The sequence below is a fragment of the Astatotilapia calliptera genome, chromosome 2 (assembly GCF_964374335.1).
Source record: "Astatotilapia calliptera chromosome 2, fAstCal68.1, whole genome shotgun sequence".
Lineage (NCBI taxonomy): Eukaryota > Metazoa > Chordata > Actinopteri > Cichliformes > Cichlidae > Astatotilapia > Astatotilapia calliptera.
Window position 1 is genome coordinate 3,342,988 of NC_137423.1, and position 20,367 is coordinate 3,363,354.

The following is a 20,367-nucleotide window of genomic DNA, read 5'->3' on the forward strand; positions in this document are numbered from 1 at the left end:
TGTCATAGCCTGTCACCGACGCTGATCAGCTGCGTATATACGAATGTGAATCGCATCATTGGCTGGACTGTGGGATAAGGTGGCCTCGTTGTAATCAGCCAGTCACTGACTGACTCACACTGCAAAACAGAATTGTTAAAGTATTAATTTTAATTTCAATTCAGGTTAGATATTTTTTTTCTGCGCAGACACCGTGCCAGCAGTGCGCAATTGCGCACGTGCGCAGCTTAGAGGGAACATTGCCTATCAGGATACCACGCTGGAGTTCACTGAGCTGTTCAAAGCAAGCTGTTCTTTTATAAACGCTTGTAGAAGCAATTCTTATTTGTTTGTTTGTTTGTTTATTTATTTGTTTTTGACCAAAAGAACAAAATTCAGTCATTATACATACACTGTAAAATATAAGCTTTAGAAATACAGCCACTGTTTTAAGGATATCTTTCTGTCTTTTAACCACCAATTGGATTTTACCATTTACCCTTCAGAGATATGTGTGTAAAACAAATAATGTGATGGCAGAAAATAACCAATATATTTAAAAACCAATTTCAATTCAATCTTTACAGTGTACATAATTGCAACTAAGTTAAAACAGAAGCCTTGAAAATACTGAAAGTATGTCATAACAGAACCCCTCACCACAACAAAGACTCCTGTTCAGTAGGTTTCAGTTCACTACATATTTGTTAGTGGGAGTCCAGTAAACTTTGGTTGCACAAGGCAGCTAGTCAAAGGAGCTTGCAAAGAAAAGCGTCTGGACTTCTTTAAGTTGCTTGAAGACGTTTCACCTTCATCCGAGAAGCTTCTTCAGTTCTAAGGTCAAATGGTGGAGAGTCCCAGATATAAACCTAGTGGGAGTGACCCCCCACAGAGGGACAAAAGGACCCCCTGATGACTCTCCACCATTTGACCTTAGAACTGAAGAAGCTTCTCGGATGAGAGGTGAAACGTCTTCAAGCAACTTAAAGAAGTCCAGACGCTTTTCTTTGCAAGCTCCTTTGACTACGATGACCTGGATGACTGAGAACCTTCACAGACACAAGGCAGCTAATTTAGTGCATCTGCACTGACAACAGTCTCAAGATAGTTATTGTAAACAAATTTGAATCCAGTGATACATGTGCTTCCAGTTTTTAAAAGAGAAAAATTCCATAGGTTGGAGGGGTGGTAGAGATGTAATTCATTCAGAAACAGCAGTTAAACTTAACTATGGAGACACCATGCAATGCCTTTTTATACTACTTTTATACTTATTTTTTTGGCGAGTGTTTGGGTGGGTTTATGCAAGAATAACCTAACCCTATAACTTGCTAGTGTTATAGAAAGATCATAACTTGTGATATATGAGAAGTCATGTGTGTTCTTGAGACTTAAGCTAAGTAAAAGTCATTCTAACTTGAGCGAAACAAAAGGACAATTTATGCCCATGTAAATATACAGATAAATTACTATTTCATGGTTTGCCAATAGACTAAGGCAGCATGGAGGGAAATAAAATCAGGGTTTGCTAGAACATAAAATTTTTCCTGTCCAGTTGATAGAAAGATTAATAATTCACACATATAGGGGACACACTAAACTAGGCTGGACCATGTGAATGAGACGCATAGTTGCAGGAAGCATCCAGTAGATCTACAGAGATAAGTTGAGAAAGTGCTTACATACATTTTTGATCCCAAAAGAAACAAAAGTAACCATTAAAAAGCCCTCTTATTGCATTATTGTATAAAAGGAGTACTGATATCCTTCTGTTTCAGCTCTTGTTTGGCTGTTTCAAGTATGCATGTAAAATAAATTAAATTTAAAAAAAAGACTAAAACCAAATTTATTCTTCAGTGGGGGAAGAAACTGCCTAATAAAGAGCTACTTTAATGTTTTGTTCAACTTTGTGTAGTATTTTGGATGCCTCAGAAAGCAGCTATCCAGATGAGTGGATAGCTGCTTGTATAGTGAATTCAAAGAACCACAGATTTACAGGTTACAGAGGGTTTGTTAGTTTGCAGACTATTTACAGACAGAAAAATAAGACTCTGCTTTTTTCTGCTTTTTTGGGCAATGACCAATGAACATATTATTATTAACTTTGTTTGAAAATACTTTTACTTATTATCTATTTGTTTTCTGTGACGTTCTTCAGATTATCGTTTTAAAGTCACAACACCAAATTTTAAGTACATACATTGTAGCTATGTGAAATGGGGATTGCTTTGCTTGTATTATGGAAAATATGAGTTGCACCATGCACTTGCTGCAGTCAAGTACTTGTGTAGTGACCTCATTTAAACTCCCCCCCCCCCCACAATCATTTCTCACCTCTCAGAGAATTGCTCAATGTGCTGTGGCTTCTTCAACTGTAAGTAGTTTCTTATTATATCATATCAGATTAACAAAAAACATTTTTGGTCACTGATGTTTAAGGGTATCAGCCTCTGAAACAACTGTTCACCGTATTGATATAATTTGCTGTATAGTTTTACTTTCACACTTTCACTTTGACCAGAAATAGAATCAGAATACAGGTTTTTGTTGTTGCTGCTGTTTTGTTTTTAGAATCATGAGCAAGACTTTTAACAGTGATCAGAATATTTTCATGCTTTTAGCAATGTTGAAAGTTTTCTGATCACATTTGAAATTTTACCACACTGTAAAAGTATGATTGTTTTTTTTTAAACTCACACATTCTTTAATAACTGAAGATAACCAGAAAAACCCAACAGATTAAACATGCATTGATCTATGCATTGCATTTAAAATAATTATTTGAAACCTTTTACCAAAATGTTGGGATGTAGATGCATAAAGTATTGTTCTGTAACTTGTAAATCGGTAAAATCCTGATACAAGTACAATCCCAAGAAATTCTGTTTTGCTTCTTTTGACTTTCATTTTTTTCTCTCCAGTACCTTTACTCTCCAGGCTGTCTTCCACTGCCTCCCTACCTTCACGGTAAATAATGTTTAAATATCACAGTCTATGGAGACTCCTGCCTGGTTTTATCTGTCCACCAGTCAATCACCATTAAAAACAAGAAAGGGCTAAGAGCTGATCCCTGTTGTATTAAAATGTACTTTGATCTATCTACAGTGTTGGGAAGGTTACTTTTAAAATGTATTCCAGTACAGATTACAGATTACATGCCCCAAAATGTATTCTGTAACGTATTCCGTTACGTTACTCAATGACAGTAACGTATTCTGAATACTTTGGATTACTTAATATATTATCATGCTTTTTACAACTACGTGAATGTACTATTGCTGTGATCTATTACTTTTACTGAAGGTCCGAACCGTAGTAAAGGGGCTCTGGCTAATATGTCGGGTTCCGTGTCGGGCTGAAAACTAGCTTTACTTTGTTGTCTGGGTCAACTTTTCTTGCGAGAGACAGAGAGAGGCGTTGAAAGGCTGCTCCAAGGGAACTTGTTGTTTCAGAGGAAAACAGGAACACGGTGTAGAGTAGAGTCTTAATAGCTTACTTACAACTGGGCTCGTCAGGCACTCTTCTTGGCTGCAGTGGTTATTATTATATTTACATGCTTCCAGCTCCCGTTTTTCCTCGATGACAACTCGTACCTTTCCACTCCCCTTTTTCTCCCTCCTCGCGCTCACAGACACATAACGTGTATGGCAGTCCATTCTCCCTGCAACACGGACTACACTGGCCATGAGGCTACATTCTTTAAAGCAGTAGCATTCTGTCTATTAGCTTAGCACAACAACAACAACGACAACAACAAAAAGGCGCTCTCTCACCCAGGAAACACGCAGAGCGAGAGCGTCACCCTGTAACCATGGCAACCGTAACGCTGCCGCCTGGAACAACAGAACGTAGCTGTCAAACAAAACCCAAACAGTCCTGACCCGCGACAATATGAAACAGGAAAGTACCGCAGTGTAATCCATTTATTTCAACAAAGTAACTGTATTCTGAATACCACCTTTTTAAACGGTAACTGTAACGGAATACAGTTACTCATATTTTGTATTTTAAATACGTAACGGCGGTACATGTATTCCGTTACTCCCCAACACTGTCTATACATCTACGTTTGTAAGATTTTCTTCTAAATATCGGAATGTTTTTCTTCCAGATTCCTTGCTAGCTTGATTATGACTTTGACTGGAAAAAACAAGACACAAATCAGTTTGTGTGCAGTCAAAACAAAACTGCAGCACTTGAGTCTTGCGCCACTAGATTATACTGGCCATCACATAAATAAGTGTGCAGTCTGTGAACACTGAAAACTTTATTCTTTTAATTCATACTTTGACCTATGCTGCCTGGTTATAAGTGTAGAAATTAGTTGTTATTGTTATTCTTCAGTTATACAAGATTAATAAAAGCAATGACCAATGAAAGTTATTCCTGCAGAATCAGCAGCGACAACAACCTGTGTAGATTCACTGTAAATGGTTTGAATTTTACAGGAAGTACATTTTCTGTGCTTCAGCCAATCACAGTGATTTCCACTTGGTAAACCTTGATCAGCTTGTGACTAAATCTTCCTTTGAGTGGGAAGACATCAGTTGTGCAAGAGAAGGTTGAGGTACCACAATGATCGGAAGACTGGTTCCTTTGATTCTTCTAAGTACATTGTGTAAGTTGACTTCACTGAAACATCTGACATTGTAAACAATATAAAACAAAAATCTGTAAGGTTGAGTAATGTTTATATATAGATGATACCTTTTTAAGTGCTTTGTCCTGTCATGTTCTAACCAATTTTTGTTTTGATTTTAGCTTTGACCGAAGGGGATGAGGATCCTTTCCAGAGCTCTATAACTGTGACTAAACTTGGAGATAATGTGACTCTGACATGTAAAATCCCTAGGGATGATGTTGGGTTGTCTTACTGGTATAAGCTGAATTTTGGAAACATGATTGAAACAATTGCCTCAGGAAGTTTTGACAAAATATCACTAAAGGGACCATTTAACAACTCAAGATTCAATGCCACAAAAGTGGGTGATATTTATTCTCTTACCATAACAAATGCAACCAAAGAAGATGAAGCAACTTACTTATGCCAAGGAGGAACGGCATACATAATGGAATTTTTTAATAGCACACTTTTGGTCGTGGATGGTAACGTATTTTAATTTGACTGTTTTTGTCATATCTGCTTCTAAGCCCAAATAATTACAGTTAATGCTATTTCATGACTTTTTATGATTCACACAGATACAAAAACGCTGCAGAAATCTTTCACCGTGAAACAAACTTCAGACGTGGAGTCAGTACATCTGGGTGATACAATGACTCTGCAGTGTTCGCTCCTCTCTGAGAACAAAGATGACACAGATCAGTGTCCAGATGAAGACAAAGTGCACTGGTTTAAAGGTGCATCAGAATCCCATCCAGGCAGCATTTACCACGGCAGTCTCAGAAATAAAGAGGACGGGAGATGTGACTACAGTCTGTCCAAAACTGTAACAAACTCATCTGATGCTGGGACGTACTACTGTGCCGTGGTGACATGTGGACAGATCCTGTTTGGTGAAGGAACTGAAGTGGAGATAGGTATGTTTTTAAAGTATTATTTTAATATTTGCTTATCTGTACTAGTTGATTTTGTGAGCATGTAAGAGAGCAATTTAAGTTTGATCGATCTTATATAAACATTATAATGTTCTTAAGCATCACTGGTTTCTTTGCCCTATGAAGTATTTTTTCAGTTTGCAGCCCACATGAGTTGATAAATTCACAGGTGGCATTTAGCTGCCTCTGTGACCTTTGCTTCTTTTTTCTCTGTACTTTTCTGTGTATGTGTTTTATCCCCATTTCCTGCATTGTTCACGTAAAGGCCCCTCTGTTTCAGCTGCTCATGTTGTCTTGTGTACTTCACATGATGATTTTTGTTGTGACAGTGTTGTTCATATGAACACTTAAAATACACCACAATCCAATAGGAAAATTGTATAATAAGAATATGTCACATGAAGTTTACAAGCATGTTAATAAATTAGTTTTGTTTTATTTTTTCAACTGTGTTTAAACTCTCCCAAATATGAACGTGCTGATGTTTAGCAGAGGGGTGCACTATGACACATGTTCAACATAGCTGGGCTCTTTGTGACAAAATCTAAAATGCAGTAAGAGATGATTGGTCTCATTATCATCTTTCGCTGCAGAAAATCATTAATCTTGTGATTTGATCATGACAAACCCACTGATGAGTAAGATAAATATATCTGTACAAAGAAATTAAGGGAAACGGTTATTCATATTAAAAAAGGCTACAACTGTATTTGGGAACTCTTTCTGCACCACTCTCTTTTATTTCCCGTATATTGACAAATTTCCATGAAATAGTAATTTATCTGTATTATTTTTTATTTATATTGTACAATCCAATGGTGAGTAAATGCAATGGGTGAGTAAATGAATGCATTCAACACGAGGTACAACATTCATTTTGCCAGATTCAAAGAGCGTCACCTTTGTGAAAGTGGAAATTGAACTAAGCTACACATAGTTCACTAGCCCATTAATCTGGCTTTGTTGTACAGCTGCTACTGTGTAATGTAGGGAAGAAAAAGTGCTATTGAGGTTGAGGAGAAAAAGGTTGTCTGCAGGCATGTCATGATTTTCAGGGTGGGCCAAGTTCTTTTTAATATAATTGTTCTGAAGTAGTGCTTAGTAAAAGTTGAACGTATACATAAAAAATCATGAATGAATGTCTGAACTTTTATGATAATTTATTACTGCACATGTAGGAAAATGAGTCAATGAAGTGGTTGGAGTCCAGAATGTTTTTTGTTTCTAGCTTTTGTGAAAAGAGTCTTAAAGTCCTAAATATGAAAACAATCATTATACGTACTTAACATAGAACTGATCTGTATGTAGACGTGCACTGTTACACAGACTTGTAAATGAGATGTTAAATGTCTGGGATGTTTTCTCATTCCAGAGGGGTTCCCGCTGGTTACTGTGCTTGTGATACTGCTGACCTGCTCTGTGGTTGTGAATATTGCACTGATTCTCACCAGAAAACAAAAACAAAAACCAGATTGGAAACACAGCAGAGGTAGGTTACTGACACATGCATACTAGGGGTGCAACGATATTCGTATCGATATTGAACCGTTCGATACAGTGCTTTCGGTTCGGTACGCATATGTATCGAACAATACAACATTTGTAATTTATTTTATCAACTTTCCTTCTGACGATGCTGTCTGTGTTGAGCGCTCAGTGAATCTGCATTCGACTACTCCGCCTAGGCTCGACAGTGCAGCCTAGGCGGAGTAGTCGAATGCAGATTCACTGAGCGCTCAACACAGACAGCATAGTCAGAAGGAAGAGCGCAGGGCAAGCTAGCGAGACAGAAGTTAAGCTCTCCTTGCAACAGGCAAATTGAACCTCATTCAGATCTGGCGTTTGGAATTATTTTGGTTTTCATGTGACGTATGACCCTGAAGGTAAGCGAGTCATGGACTAAAGTAAAACAGTATGTTGGATGTGCCATGCAATGCTCAATTACATTGGTGTGAACTAGTGTGTTAGCGCAGTTAGCTCGTTAACGTGTTGGCCGTCTAGCCCCATGCACGGAGTGATCGGCGGTAGCTCGTTAACGGAGATTTGCCGTGTTGTGGCGTTAAGGTCATTTCAACGAGATTAACCTGAAAGCACTAGTGGGAACACAACGAATATGACTGCACATTTACGCCGACATCATCCTAGTGCAAAGACAAAAACAACAAGCATGTTACTAACTTTAGCCGAGTCATTTAGACAGCTGTTAGCACATGATTCTCCTTATGCTGCTGAGAATATAGCCCAGAAGAAGCGGATAGTATAGCTTTTATTTTGGAAAGAGCCATTTCTCTGTAATAAACTCTCTTTTCCAAAGATGAGTGATTCCTCAATCAGATACAGGGCTTGCAATATCGCCTGCCCGACGTCCCGGGGCTAGCGATTTTTTCAGTCGGGCTACCAAAATCTATCTCTGCCCTGCCCGTCGGGCTATTGTAGGAAAAATATATGTCAATGCTTTTGCATTCTTTCAGAAATGTAGCTGGGTAATTATGTCATTGGCATCGGTGAGCCACTGTCAATATGTGACATATTGAAGTCGCGTTTGAATTTCCGCTTGTTTTTTTGCTTTCACTTTGCAATCGTGCGAACTGTGTATAGAGAGCGACAGCACTGATCTGTGAGTGATGATAATTTGTGCACCAATTCCTCTGACATCGTCTTATTAATCGTTAGCTTACTATGCAAACATGACAAGTGAAATCTCCCGCAGCTTAAACATGTGAGAGGTTGATCGCGCAGAGAATCGCTGAGCTTATGTGAGTGCGTGTGTAAAAGCATTTCAGTTCTGCTGAGCCAAATAAGACAGGTCAGGGTGAAGAAGTGACAGCCAAAGAAAAGCTTACCACAAAACGGAGAAGTTATGACAAATCAGACTATAAGGCAAAAAGAAAGTGCAGCTTTATGGTTTCATGGACAAAAGAATTTCTGTGGCTGCAATATGACGAGCTAAATAACCAGGGCTACACATAAGTGGTCCGCAGGTGCGCATTCGCTGTCAAAATAAAAAACACGCACAAGGGTTAGAGTTAAATTTAAAAACTGTACTTTTGAGTTAAAATATATATTTATAATTTTAATAAATGACAAATAAAAAATGCATGAACATTTTTTTTGTATCGAAAAAATATCGAACCGTGACACCAAAGTATCGAACCGAACCGAACCGTGAATTTTGTGTATCGTTGCACCCCTAGTGCATACACATATGTACGCATGTGCACACACACACAAGCGCGCGAGTAACATCGGGTGTCGCCTTCTGCTGCTGTTGCTCATCTGCTTCAAGGTTCTGCTCAAAATTCAGAGATTCTCTTCCGGATCCCTTGATTATAATGAGTGTTTTTTTGAGTTACTGTTTACTGTCATGCTCGTGATTGGCCATGTCTACAAAATTACATCTTTCAGCACTTTGCGTGAAAGGTTCCAGCTTTGGTTTATTTAGTGGATGGTCCTCTGAGGGAAAAAAAAGAAGGGGAACAAAGTTTCCAGTTCATGAACTGCAAAGTTTCTGAACTAGTAGAAATTCAAATGTCATATCAGGTAATATTAGTTCAAGTTTTCTCGGCAGTATATCCCAAACATGTTGTTTGTACTTTCACCACCATAGTTTTTTACGAATTATGAATGTCAGAAATGAACTATGTCCCAACTTCCCATAGAGTACATAAACAGAAGAGCTTCTGCTGAGCCTTTTATAGCAATGACAAAAAATTGAGGTGACATTGGGGAAATCCTCACTAATAATGCATGATGTGATAGATTTCAGTCAGAATTAGACATAAACACTAGAGATCTATCAAATCTGTCTTGCGCATTTTCAAACACCAAACCTCAGAAGCCCACTTCCTGGATGAGTCACGGATACAGAAAGCGAAGCAGAAGTCGTATCACGTTTCGTTCTATGACCATGATAGTGACTCCATAGACTAATGCAGCCATTGTGGTAGACAGACTTTATTTCTTGATGTAAAAGAACAGGGTGTTCAGAGTATGAATCTTCTGGTGACAGCTAGAGTAGATCAAACTATGAACTGAATGTATCCATCATAATATTTATAGTAAAAAGAACTGAAGCTAACATGACAGCTAACTGAGTCCCTATGCAGTATTAATTTAGTCTTGATGATTAGATTCTTGGTTCTGACCTGGGAAACATTTACATCAAATAGCATATATTTTTAACACTGTTAACATCTCCATTTTAGGTCTTCTGCCAATGGTAATGTCTTCTTTTTATTAACAGGAAAAGTTACAGCCTCCAATCAATCTCCAGTCAGTCAACAGGAGAGATCGACTGTGGATCAGCTGAATAATGTGGTATATAAAATATTAGATTTTCAGACAAACACAGAACCAGCAAGCTTAAAAATTTCGTTAAGAAAAACACTTTTATCATGTGAAATACATGAAAATTGTCAAATGAATCTGAAGCTGAAGTGTAAAATTACAGTGTAGTCATCGATCACCACTGGCATCCCAACAAAAGCTGTAAGAGAGGGGGTTGGATTGGACTGATGAGTCAACAAGAATTGAACTTTGACACAGAGAGACACTCGTTAATGTTCAATTTTCAACTGTACTGTTTGTTTTTTTTTTCATTTTCCATTTTTTAAAATTTAACACTAAAAAAGTACTTTGGTTATGGTTATTAATTTATATGGTTATTCTTATAGGAAGCAGAGTTTGTGAGGTATTTGCAGTTAACTGTGACTATGTTCTGTGTGTTTTTAACCGTATAATGTAAATCGTAACCAGGCTTGAAATTGATTGTTCAATTACAGTTTGCTCTTACTTGCAGGAGGGTGAAGAAGTGGGAGTAAACTATGCGGCACTTGATTTTCCCTCAAGAACAGCTAAAAGATGAAAGAATAACAGGGAGCTACCGGATGACACAGCATGTACTCTGGAATAAGAGACTACTAGTAAATCTTTCCCCTTTGAAGAAGATATATATATATATATATATTACATATTTACTGTGTTAATATTATATGCATGCAATATTGATTAACCACTCAAATGGATAAATACCAATAAATAATCTGCTGTCATTAAAACTATGTTATATGTACCTCATGTGTTCATGATTCATGTATTTGACAAAGACAAGTCACAGTTTATTGTTTTTATTCCTTATTTCAACTTCACAGAAATTATGCTTTAGAGGAGGGGTCTCAAACTCAAATGAGCCGTGGCCACTTCTGTCATCTCATTGGAGGGCCACTTTAAAGTGGCCACTTAAAGGGCCTGTTACACTCTGCTGTCATATTAAATCATTTTTCGTATAATAATTAAAAAAATAATAATTTCTTTACATCAATATGCGGGCCGCAAGTAGAGGTAACGTGGGCCGTAAATGGCATGTGGGCCGCGAGTTTGAGACCCCTGCTTTAGAGTAAAACAAAGCTCATGTTTCCTGAACCTATACTTTTACATTTAAGTTTAACAATACACATAATAGACATAAACACGTGATCATATTACTAATTATATTAATTTATAAAAAAACAAAACAGAAAGCAGCAGGCATGGGATCTGTAACACAATGTGAGTTTTATTTTAAAATTCAGGACATGCTCAAAATTTCCTTTAGCATTCAACTCAACATAGAGAGCACACGGTTCTCAGCAAACTCTGCCCTTCTCGCTCTTGTTTCTCTAGCAGAAAAATTCAGTGCAGCATAGTTTATTTCATCATCAGCTTCAGTCTGCGTAGTAACAAAAAGCAAATAAAATAGTAGTTTAGATGAAGATACAAAAATCTTTGGACATATTTAAACTAAATTATAGCATCATTTTCATTACTTACTGGTTGGTGCAAGTTGTCAGTTTGTACTTTCGATACAGCATTTCCTATTCCTTGACATAAAAAAAAATATTATCATGATAAATATATGATAATTAAATACACTTAATGAGACATTGCCTTCTCAATTTACTGCAGTTACTGAAGTTTCACAAAGATATGATACCCACTCTGGAGCATAATCCATAAAAAATTGTCATCAGTCGGTTCAATAATTTTTCCTTATGATTTTAAAGTTGAATTGGTTTTATGTTTTTAAAATGCATGAATGTTGAACCACTGTTAACGCTTACCTTTACATTTTTTACATATCCTTCGGTTGCAGATGAAGAAAACGTTTCCAATAACAGAAACAGCCAAACAGACTATTAATATTGTCATTTGAATAAATACTGGTTGTGTTGTTTGCTCTACAAAACAAACAAAAAAAATCAGTTCTTAAAAACATGTTTTGAGTATAACTTCCAGTACGGGAGACAAAATCAGGCACAGGTACCTTGAATATTAAGTATAGTTCCATTTCCAGATATTATTTCCCCACATGTGGCCACAGCGCAGTAGTAAGTCCCAGCATCAGAGGAGCTGACGTTCTTAGAGAAGCGATAAACACATCTCTTCTGAGGGTTAGATCTGTTCTCATATTCATTATGTCTTTTCCCGTCAGTGTAGATGATGTTTGGATGAGATCCCGCTCTGAACCAGAAAACATTATGATCTCCTGGACACGTCTTGTTCTCAGAATCGGAGAAGACTGAACACTCGAGAGTCGCTGTGTCTCCTGAATAGACTGGATTTGATTCCATCTGCTTTTGGACAACGATATAGTTTGATGACCTCTGAGTGTTTCCTGTGTAATACAAAACACAAAGACATTCTTCAAAACATGCTCAGAGATTTTTAAAATGTTTGTAAAAGTAGAACAGTTGAATACCTTTTACTAACAAATACATCCCGCTCCATTCACCACTAACACAACTGCCTTGCTCACAGTGATAGTAGCCCTCATCTTCTTGGACTGTCTTCACAATAGTCAGGTTGCCAAAATTTTTATCAATTTTTGCCTTAAATCTTGATTCAGGAAACTCTGGAGTATAAACAGGTTGTGTAGTTCCATAAAATGTAACAACTAATTTAAGAGCATCTCCGACACTCTGCTTGTACCACTGGACTCTACTGCTGATCTCTTTAGTAGTTCTAGCACATGTTAAAGCTGCTGCTTCACCAAGATGAGCGGTTTTCACTGGAACCAGAGAATCTGAGTGAAAACAAAACATAGAAAGAAGAATCATGAGGGGAAAATATTCCAACATATTCCAATGTGTGTTTTTACACACACACACACACACACACACACACACACACACACACACACACACACACACACACACACACACACACACACACACACACACACACAAATCAACATAAATAATTATATTTCAAACATGTGATCAGAGTAAGAAATAAAAAAGCCCTTACAGCCGTCATGGATCAAAACCAATACCATCCATAATATGACCATCTTGACACTGGTCCTTGTTGAGGCATTTCAGTAGGTTTAAGAGGTGACATGTGCTTGTTTGTTAGAGCATCTGATTGGTTGAAGCATCTGATTGGTTAACACAGAACAGACTTAAAAGTACACTTCCTGTCACACTGATCTTAACATTTTTTGCCTCTTTTTCATCTTCTTCTGCAGTCTTTCAGATGTCTGTCTGATAGTAGTTCATGTTGTCAGATGTTAAACACAGGAAAAGCAAATGGCAATTCTACTCCGGGTTGTAATACGTGCTGCAAGAAATACATCAAATACATCAAACTCTGCACTACAGAGTAAGTTTACTATCTGTATTTTTTCATTGGTGCGGGGCAATAACATTTTGTTCGTCATAAGATCTGAAGAGCAGGATGAACAAATACTATATGGTTTAGCTTTAGTGGACGAAATTACACGAAAAGCAGCAGCAGATATTTTGTTAATATCATATAAATTATTCCTATGGTGGAGCTATAGGTAAAGCCAGAATCATGCCAAGTGCAAGATCTCAACCATCACCTGCCTGGACAACAGCAGCACCCATGTGAGGATGCTCTCCCCTTAATACACAGAGTGGTTTCAAAGCAGAGCAACCTGGGCCTCAGCACCTCGCTTTGCACTAGGATACCAGACCTCTTTAACAACAGACCCTAGAACATCAGTATGTTCTGGGGTCAGTAGAGATGAAATTAAGTTTTCTGTTGTCAAAGACAGTTTTTCTTAATCTGGCTCTGTGCAAATTTTCCATTAAGACTGACATGCAATTCAATATTTTTTATAATTTTTTTAACCCCATTGACTCCAGAATTTACAAGGTTAATACTGAGGTGGCAAAATATGCACACAGGCTAAAATTCAATTCATCCAAATTATTGTTATTTATGTAGCACCAACTGACAACAACAGTCCAAAAGAGAAAATATCAGTGAGAAATGGTTCTGTGGAGGAAATGACTGATGTGTTTGATTTTTTTATTAATCATTTATACAGCATTACTCATCTTTACTATATAATTTATAGCTACAGATATAAATGTTTATTTTTGTTTAACAACCCCATATATAATGTGTTCATGGTATCATTTATAAAGTTTATTTATAAGCGCATTTATCTATATAATTAAGATATAACCTCATTGCTTGTGAGTGTGTTAACAGAGGTTTTATTAATACTTATTTCATAGGGTAAATTAGGGTTATTTCATCCAGTTACTAATTGTTAGTTAATGAGATATATCAGGGGTTGTGTCATCTTTTAAAAAAGACGACACAACCTCTGATCTATCAACATTAAGTATTTTGTGTGAGTTCATATAAAGCGATCACTGATTTTTCCTTATAAAGCATTTATTAATGGAAACAAAAGTATCTCAAATACCAGCTATCTTTACAGCAGAAAAATGATGCAGACAAAGCACACAGAGATACAGAAAATACTAATATTTATTGCCAGATGTAAACATAAACTATCTGGGTTTTACAGAATACTAACCTTGGAAGAGGGGTTTAAGCAAGTTCACTTACTGAGTTCACTTAATTTTGCTCTTTTCTTTCACTCTTTAACCTTTTTAGCTTCTTTATTACACTTTTTGAATTGGTTACATACTGTTTGGTTTGCTGTTTTCTCACATTGATTATGTCTATCTTTTCAGATAGATATATTTCAGGTGCTTGGCTGACATTTATTTGACATCAATTTAAAGGTTTGAAAAAATCCCACTAACCTCAACATGAATGTGTGAGAGAGTCTCATGGGAGGAGTGGATTTGATTCTATTGGCTGCTGGAAAGTGCAGTTTGTTGTGCACTTTTTCTTTACACTTTCTGTCACATTGGTCTCATCCTGAGCTTTTTCTGAGTCTGTGTCCATGTGTGCAATTGCATGTTAATATAAGGACTGTAACCATTGTTACATATATAATCACAATTCCGAAGTTGGGAAGCAGTGTTAAATATAGATAGGAACAAATGCAAATATTTGCATATCTCATAATTAATGAATTTGATGGAGGAACATTTTGCAACTATTTACCTTAAATGGCATCAGGGCGACCACACAGTGGATATAAAAAAGTACATCAGAGAGGTAGAGCTTCTCAGAAGTAAAGATGAGCAGAGGTTCAATAAACCTGCGAAAACGAAGTAACGGACAGTCCATAAGAGAAGTGAAGAAGCAAGTGCAAGCAAGGTGGAGTGAGTGGAGTGGAATTGCCACAGATGGATAGCAGCAAAAGTAAAGGTCAAAGTTTACATGACGGGCAGTGAGCCCTGCTGGTTTGAGACTTAGTAAGGGAGGCAAACTGATTCACTTGTGGAGAGCAGGGACTGTGCATGTTGTGAACAGTGTTGGTCAAGTTACCGTCAAGTAATCGGTAACTAATTACTGATTACTTCTCCAAAAAAGTAACCCCGTTACTTTACTGATTACTTATTTTCAAAAGTAATTAGTTACTTTTTAAAAACACGATTTACAACCTGAGTAGGTGATAAAGTGATAGATCTTTCAGCCCAATTCTACTTTTTCTGCATAATCATCATACAAAATGTAATCAAATGGAAAAGTCTCTTTTTAAAACTTGTTTTATTAGTTTAAATCTTTTAACTTTATGCATCAAGCAAAAATTAAATTATATGCAACATTCTCTGACTTGAATAAATTAGTTTAACATTTAAACCTATTTTCTGCACATTCCAGCTCATAAAATAAAATATTTTTTGTGTTTACACTCAGTCTTTCAAATAGATGCAAGTAAAACACAGTAGAAAATAAATAAAGTGAAAGACTCAGCGGTCCTGTTGCTCTATTTTCACCTGTATAGCAGGAGTGGGGCAGGCGGAGGTTTACCCTGGTGCAGGTGTGCTGCGGTCAGTTGAAGAATCTCCCATTACGTCGTAGCTACTCGGTGCTTGCTCGGAAGTTTAGGGGTTTTTTCGCTGTAAAAAGAAGTTTTCTTCCCACGCACAGCGGACACTAATGTTTTTGTCACTTTTTATGGAATCAAACTCAAAGTAAGGTCAGTACTTCCACGCTTTAAACGCTGCATGCTCATACTCTCTCTGCACTCGATATGTGATCCATTGTTGATCTGCACACAGCTGTTGTCACTAACGTCGCACTCGCTTACGTCACTGTCATGAGACATTCTCGCAAGAAAATCACAGTTTTAGTAACGCAGTAACGCAGCGTTCCTACGGGAAAGTAAAAGTAATCTAATTACCGTTTTTGCAATAGTAATCCCTTACTTTACTTGTTACTCGAAAAAAGTAATCGGATTAGAGTAACGCGTCACAAAGGAGGATGCTACGAATGGGATGAGACAGAGGCAGATGATCACAATCACAAAGTCTTTTTTATTAATTTTAATTAGTGACAACTGACAGACTGACAAATTATTTTTATATGATATTAATACATTATAGAAAGATGTAAGTTAAAAGAAGTTTTTCATTTAGGCAAAATATAGCAACAACAACAACAATAATAATAATAATATTATAATTGTAACTTTTTTCTTTAATAATCACTGGGGAATTACATTTAAAGGATTTAAGAACTCATCAGCAGGTGGCAACAGAGTATTTGTCATCATATCATTAACATGTGGGGCCTGCAAGGTTCCTGCTCCTCCTATCAGAGCATCTGATACTAAATTAATTAATCTCAGGCAATAACACCAGTCATCATTACTTTTATGAATTTTAACTTCAGCACTTCAACAGTTTTTGTAGTACTTGCGTGGCAAACTGTGGTGTTACTTTGTGTTTCACCACTCACTAGAAGATTGTGCACATTAAATTCGATTTTGTACGTGTTGTCTGTTGACCTTAATAACGTCGACCATTCATAATGAAACAAAGGGCTAAACAGTTTTGGCTCATGCGTTCTGCTGTCACATCCACTCTCTGATCAGCTTCTTGTAAAAACTCTTTGGTTCATGTTTCACAAGCAGTGAGAAACGAATGATGCATGGAAAATTCAGCGGTGGTTATCTGGTGTGAATCCACAGGGGGGATTTTTTTTCTCTCTTGCTTTTTTATTTTTAGTTTCTGTGTAGGGGGCTAATGTTTTTCTCTCCTTTTTCACAGGACATGTCAGATAAAAATAAGAAGGTTTTAAACAATAGCAGTTTGCAGCATATCAAGCACTTGATAAGAACAGTTGTTCATTGAGAATTTCCATTTCAACAATGTGGTTTCCTTAATTAGTCACTGGTGTCGCTTTAATGTTTGTAGAAAGTCTCGGGGGCTGAAACAGCTGATCTTCCCCTCACGCACTTCTTTTTCTGACCTTAATGCAGTCTGTGACTCAATATAGTTCTCAACACAATAGCTAAAAACACAAGTTTGCTTAAGAAAACAAAACAACATCTGTTGATATTTGGATTTCAACAGAACTACACTGATACAATGCAATGCTTCCAGTGTTGCATTTGCAACTGAATTGTGCCTACCCTAATTAGTTTTTTCAGAAAGGAAGCCATCAGAGGTGCAAACAGCCAAAGGGAGGATATCCTCTTAGCTATCGTGTCTGAGCATTCTTTTAATGCACCTTATTCCCCATCCTCGAGGTGCCATTTAGTGCTATTTTGTCAAAGATGCTAGTGTGGCTAATTTATGTACAAAGTGTGTTTCTGCTGCAATAACAAATAAAAGGCCAGGCTTCTAATATCTGTCATGTCTTGCTTTTCAGTTACATGCAAATCACCTGGTGGTCGGCAAACTTCTTTCTGAGATACCGATGAGATTTAATTTGACCTCTGATCAAATAAGCCTTAAGTGCTACATATTTAACATCATGAGTGCATGAAAGATTTTACCTGACGAAAGTCGACTATTACATTTTAAACTGTAAGCACAGGTGTGTGGCGTTTGTGTGACTGAAAATAATTACTTTTGTACAACTCTGCATAAAATTGAACGAAACATGGCCACGACCAGGAAGACAGATCAGAAAACGATCTTGTTAATGGTTTAAGTTTTAAAAAAGCCAGCGAAGGCTTCTTGTGAACCAGCTGCATATTCTGTTGATAACAAAATTCATGAACATTCTGAGTAAACAGGTTTGAGGGGATGTCGGAAACAGAGAAGTGGCCAGCCACAGCCTGAATCTCACACTTCAGCTGCCACATGTGGCTTTGAGTTTTCTTTTACAGACACTGTCACCGTACACATACCACAATTCTTTGAAATAAAAAAGTACAAGACTTGTTGATTCAGGCAAACTATTTCTGCGCTGTTGCATGCTCACTAGCCAGTGTTAACTAGTTTACATGCACCTATGCAATGCTTATTTTTTGCACACATAAACAGCTCTTGTTTATGCAGCTGTCGTGGAAATTTGTTAACTCTTAGAAGTGCTTCACTGTCTTGATTAAGCAATGATAACACATACGGAACAATAGATCCAGATCTGAGTGACTTCCTTTGTCTGTGCAACTGGTTTAGTAGTCTTGTTGTACGTAAATGCCATAGTCTGTGTGTGTGTGTGTGTGTGTGTGTGTGTGTGTGTGTGTGTGTGTGTGCATTGCGATCTCTGTTATTATTTTTTTTCTGTTTAAAGTTCACTGATGTTTTGGTATTTAGAGGCCTAGTTTCTTTAGTTTTCCTTTCCTTATTTCCCTAACTGTGTCCCATTCCCCTGATTGGACTTCAAGGAATTAAACTTCTGTCTCTCCTGTTCCTCTGTCAGATTTTTGTGTGTGTCTTTTTTCAAGGTGCAGCATTACCAACTCCTCCAGCTCACACACTCTAAATCCAGTCAGAAAAGTCTTTCCAGCATGTTTGAGAGTGGGCCATCCTCCAGGAATATCTCATCAAGAAGGTGCCCAGAGGGGAGTCACGTCAGATGCATGAACCATGTAGCTTTGATCTCTTTCTTTTGATCACTACCAAGAACTTGTAACCACATTTGAGCGACAAGTAAATTGACAGCTTCTATTTTACATTCAGGTTTCTCTCAAACCCAGCAGACAGGAAAAATGTCTGCATTGGCCTCAATCCATCTCTGACCATGTCTACAAATTCTATCCGTCAAAATTGCAAACTGGATCATTAACAAAGGGGGGAATCCAACACCCACCAGGAATTCCTTTGACTTTCAACCCAGATGGTTTCAACCAAGATGGCACGGCCACGTCCAGACGCCTTCCTGACCGCTCCGCTCCGACTATCCACTTTTCTTGTTTTTTACTTATTTTTTGCTCTGGTTTACATCCCAAAATCCTCTAGTCTTATAGTATACGACAGCGGATCACTTGTAAACATCGGTGCCAAGGTTGCACATCTAATCTTGGACACTTTTAAACCTGACCCTTCCTGGCCGCCAGAGATTCTACGCGGCGCGGAGAACAACAAAGGACGGGCCGCTCATCCGAGGCACAGAACAAAGAAGCGCCGGGGAAAACGCGCTGGTATTAGGAACAGACTGAGACAGCAGGCGCATCGCGCACCACTGCCCAGTATCCTACTGGCCAATGTACAATCCATGGAGAACAAGCTCGATGACCTAAGAGCAAGGGTCACCTTCCAACGTGACATGAGGGACTGCAACATTCTGTGCTTCACGGAGACATGGCTGACCCCCACCGTGCCGGACCAGGCCGATTCATTCTTTGTGCTCCGCGCGGACAGAACGGCAGAGTCGAACAAAACCAAAGGTGGGGGAGTGTGTTTCATGGTAAACAGAAAGTGGTGTGATGCCAGGAGCATTTCTACTCTCTCCAGCGGCTGCTCGCCACATCTGGAGTTCCTGAGCATTAAGTGCCGCCCTTTCTATCTGCCCCGTGAGTTCACCTCAGTCATCACCACGGCGGTCTACATCCCACCCCAAGCGGACACAGGTATGGCTTTGTCCGAATTACATGATGTGCTGAGCTCGCTTCAAAACAAGGACCCGGGCGCAGCCCTCATTGTAGCAGGAGACTTTAACAAAGCGAACCTCAGACAAGTCATGCCAAACTTTTACCAGCATGTCTCGTGTCCAACGAGAGGGGATCGGATTTTGGATCACTGCTACACGCCATACAAGCAGGGCTATAAAGCTGTCTCACACCCGGCTTTTGGGAAGTCTGACCACAACGCCATCTTCCTCATTCCCCAGTATAAACAAAGCATACGGAGGGAAGACGTGACCAAGAGGGAAGTAAAACGGTGGACTGCCCAATCAGAAGCTACGCTACAGGACGCACTCAACGACGTAGACTGGGACATGTTCAGAGCATGCGCAGTCGACATCAACGAGTTTACGGAAGTAGCAGTATGCTTCGTCAATATGCTAGCGGAGGAGATTATCCCCACTGCGAGAGTCACCACATTCCCAAACCAGAAACCGTGGATGGACAGATCGATCCGCACTGCAGTAAACGCCAGGACCGCCTCCTACAACGCGGGTCTCGCCACTGGCGATATGAGCGCCTACAAAGCGGCCTCATACGGCGTGCGGCGCCCGGTGAGAGATGCCAAACGCCGGTACCGGGAACGTGTGGAGTCG

The 20,367-nt window shown here is 38.4% G+C and overlaps 1 protein-coding gene and 1 long non-coding RNA gene across 2 annotated transcripts; one reads left to right on the top strand and one right to left on the bottom strand.

The window, feature by feature from the left end:
* Positions 1-4,312: 4,312 nt before the first annotated feature.
* Positions 4,313-10,614, top strand: LOC113030076 (uncharacterized). Its single transcript, XM_026181151.2, has 6 exons — positions 4,313-4,597; positions 4,741-5,085; positions 5,182-5,520; positions 6,911-7,027; positions 9,782-9,855; positions 10,337-10,614. The coding sequence occupies exons 1-6, from the start codon at positions 4,555-4,557 to the stop codon at positions 10,400-10,402; spliced, it is 984 nt and encodes a 327-aa protein (XP_026036936.2). The 5' UTR covers positions 4,313-4,554; the 3' UTR covers positions 10,403-10,614.
* A 458-nt stretch (positions 10,615-11,072) lies between these two features.
* On the bottom strand, positions 11,073-12,178 carry LOC113009397 (uncharacterized). The gene is made up of 3 exons (XR_013912655.1): positions 11,637-12,178; positions 11,347-11,396; positions 11,073-11,245 (listed from the first exon to the last, which is right to left on the bottom strand). It is a non-coding gene; the product is annotated as an uncharacterized LOC113009397 (long non-coding RNA).
* Positions 12,179-20,367: the final 8,189 nt, after the last annotated feature.

Bases quoted from the DNA above. Each gene is read 5' to 3' on its own strand.
- LOC113030076 (XM_026181151.2), top strand. From the start codon at position 4,555: ATGATCGGAAGACTGGTTCCTTTGATTCTTCTAAGTACATTGT. The intron at 5,086-5,181 runs GTAACGTATTTT...TGATTCACACAG, and splicing joins CACACTTTTGGTCGTGGATG to ATACAAAAACGCTGCAGAAA. The intron at 7,028-9,781 runs GTAGGTTACTGA...TTTTATTAACAG, and splicing joins AGATTGGAAACACAGCAGAG to GAAAAGTTACAGCCTCCAAT.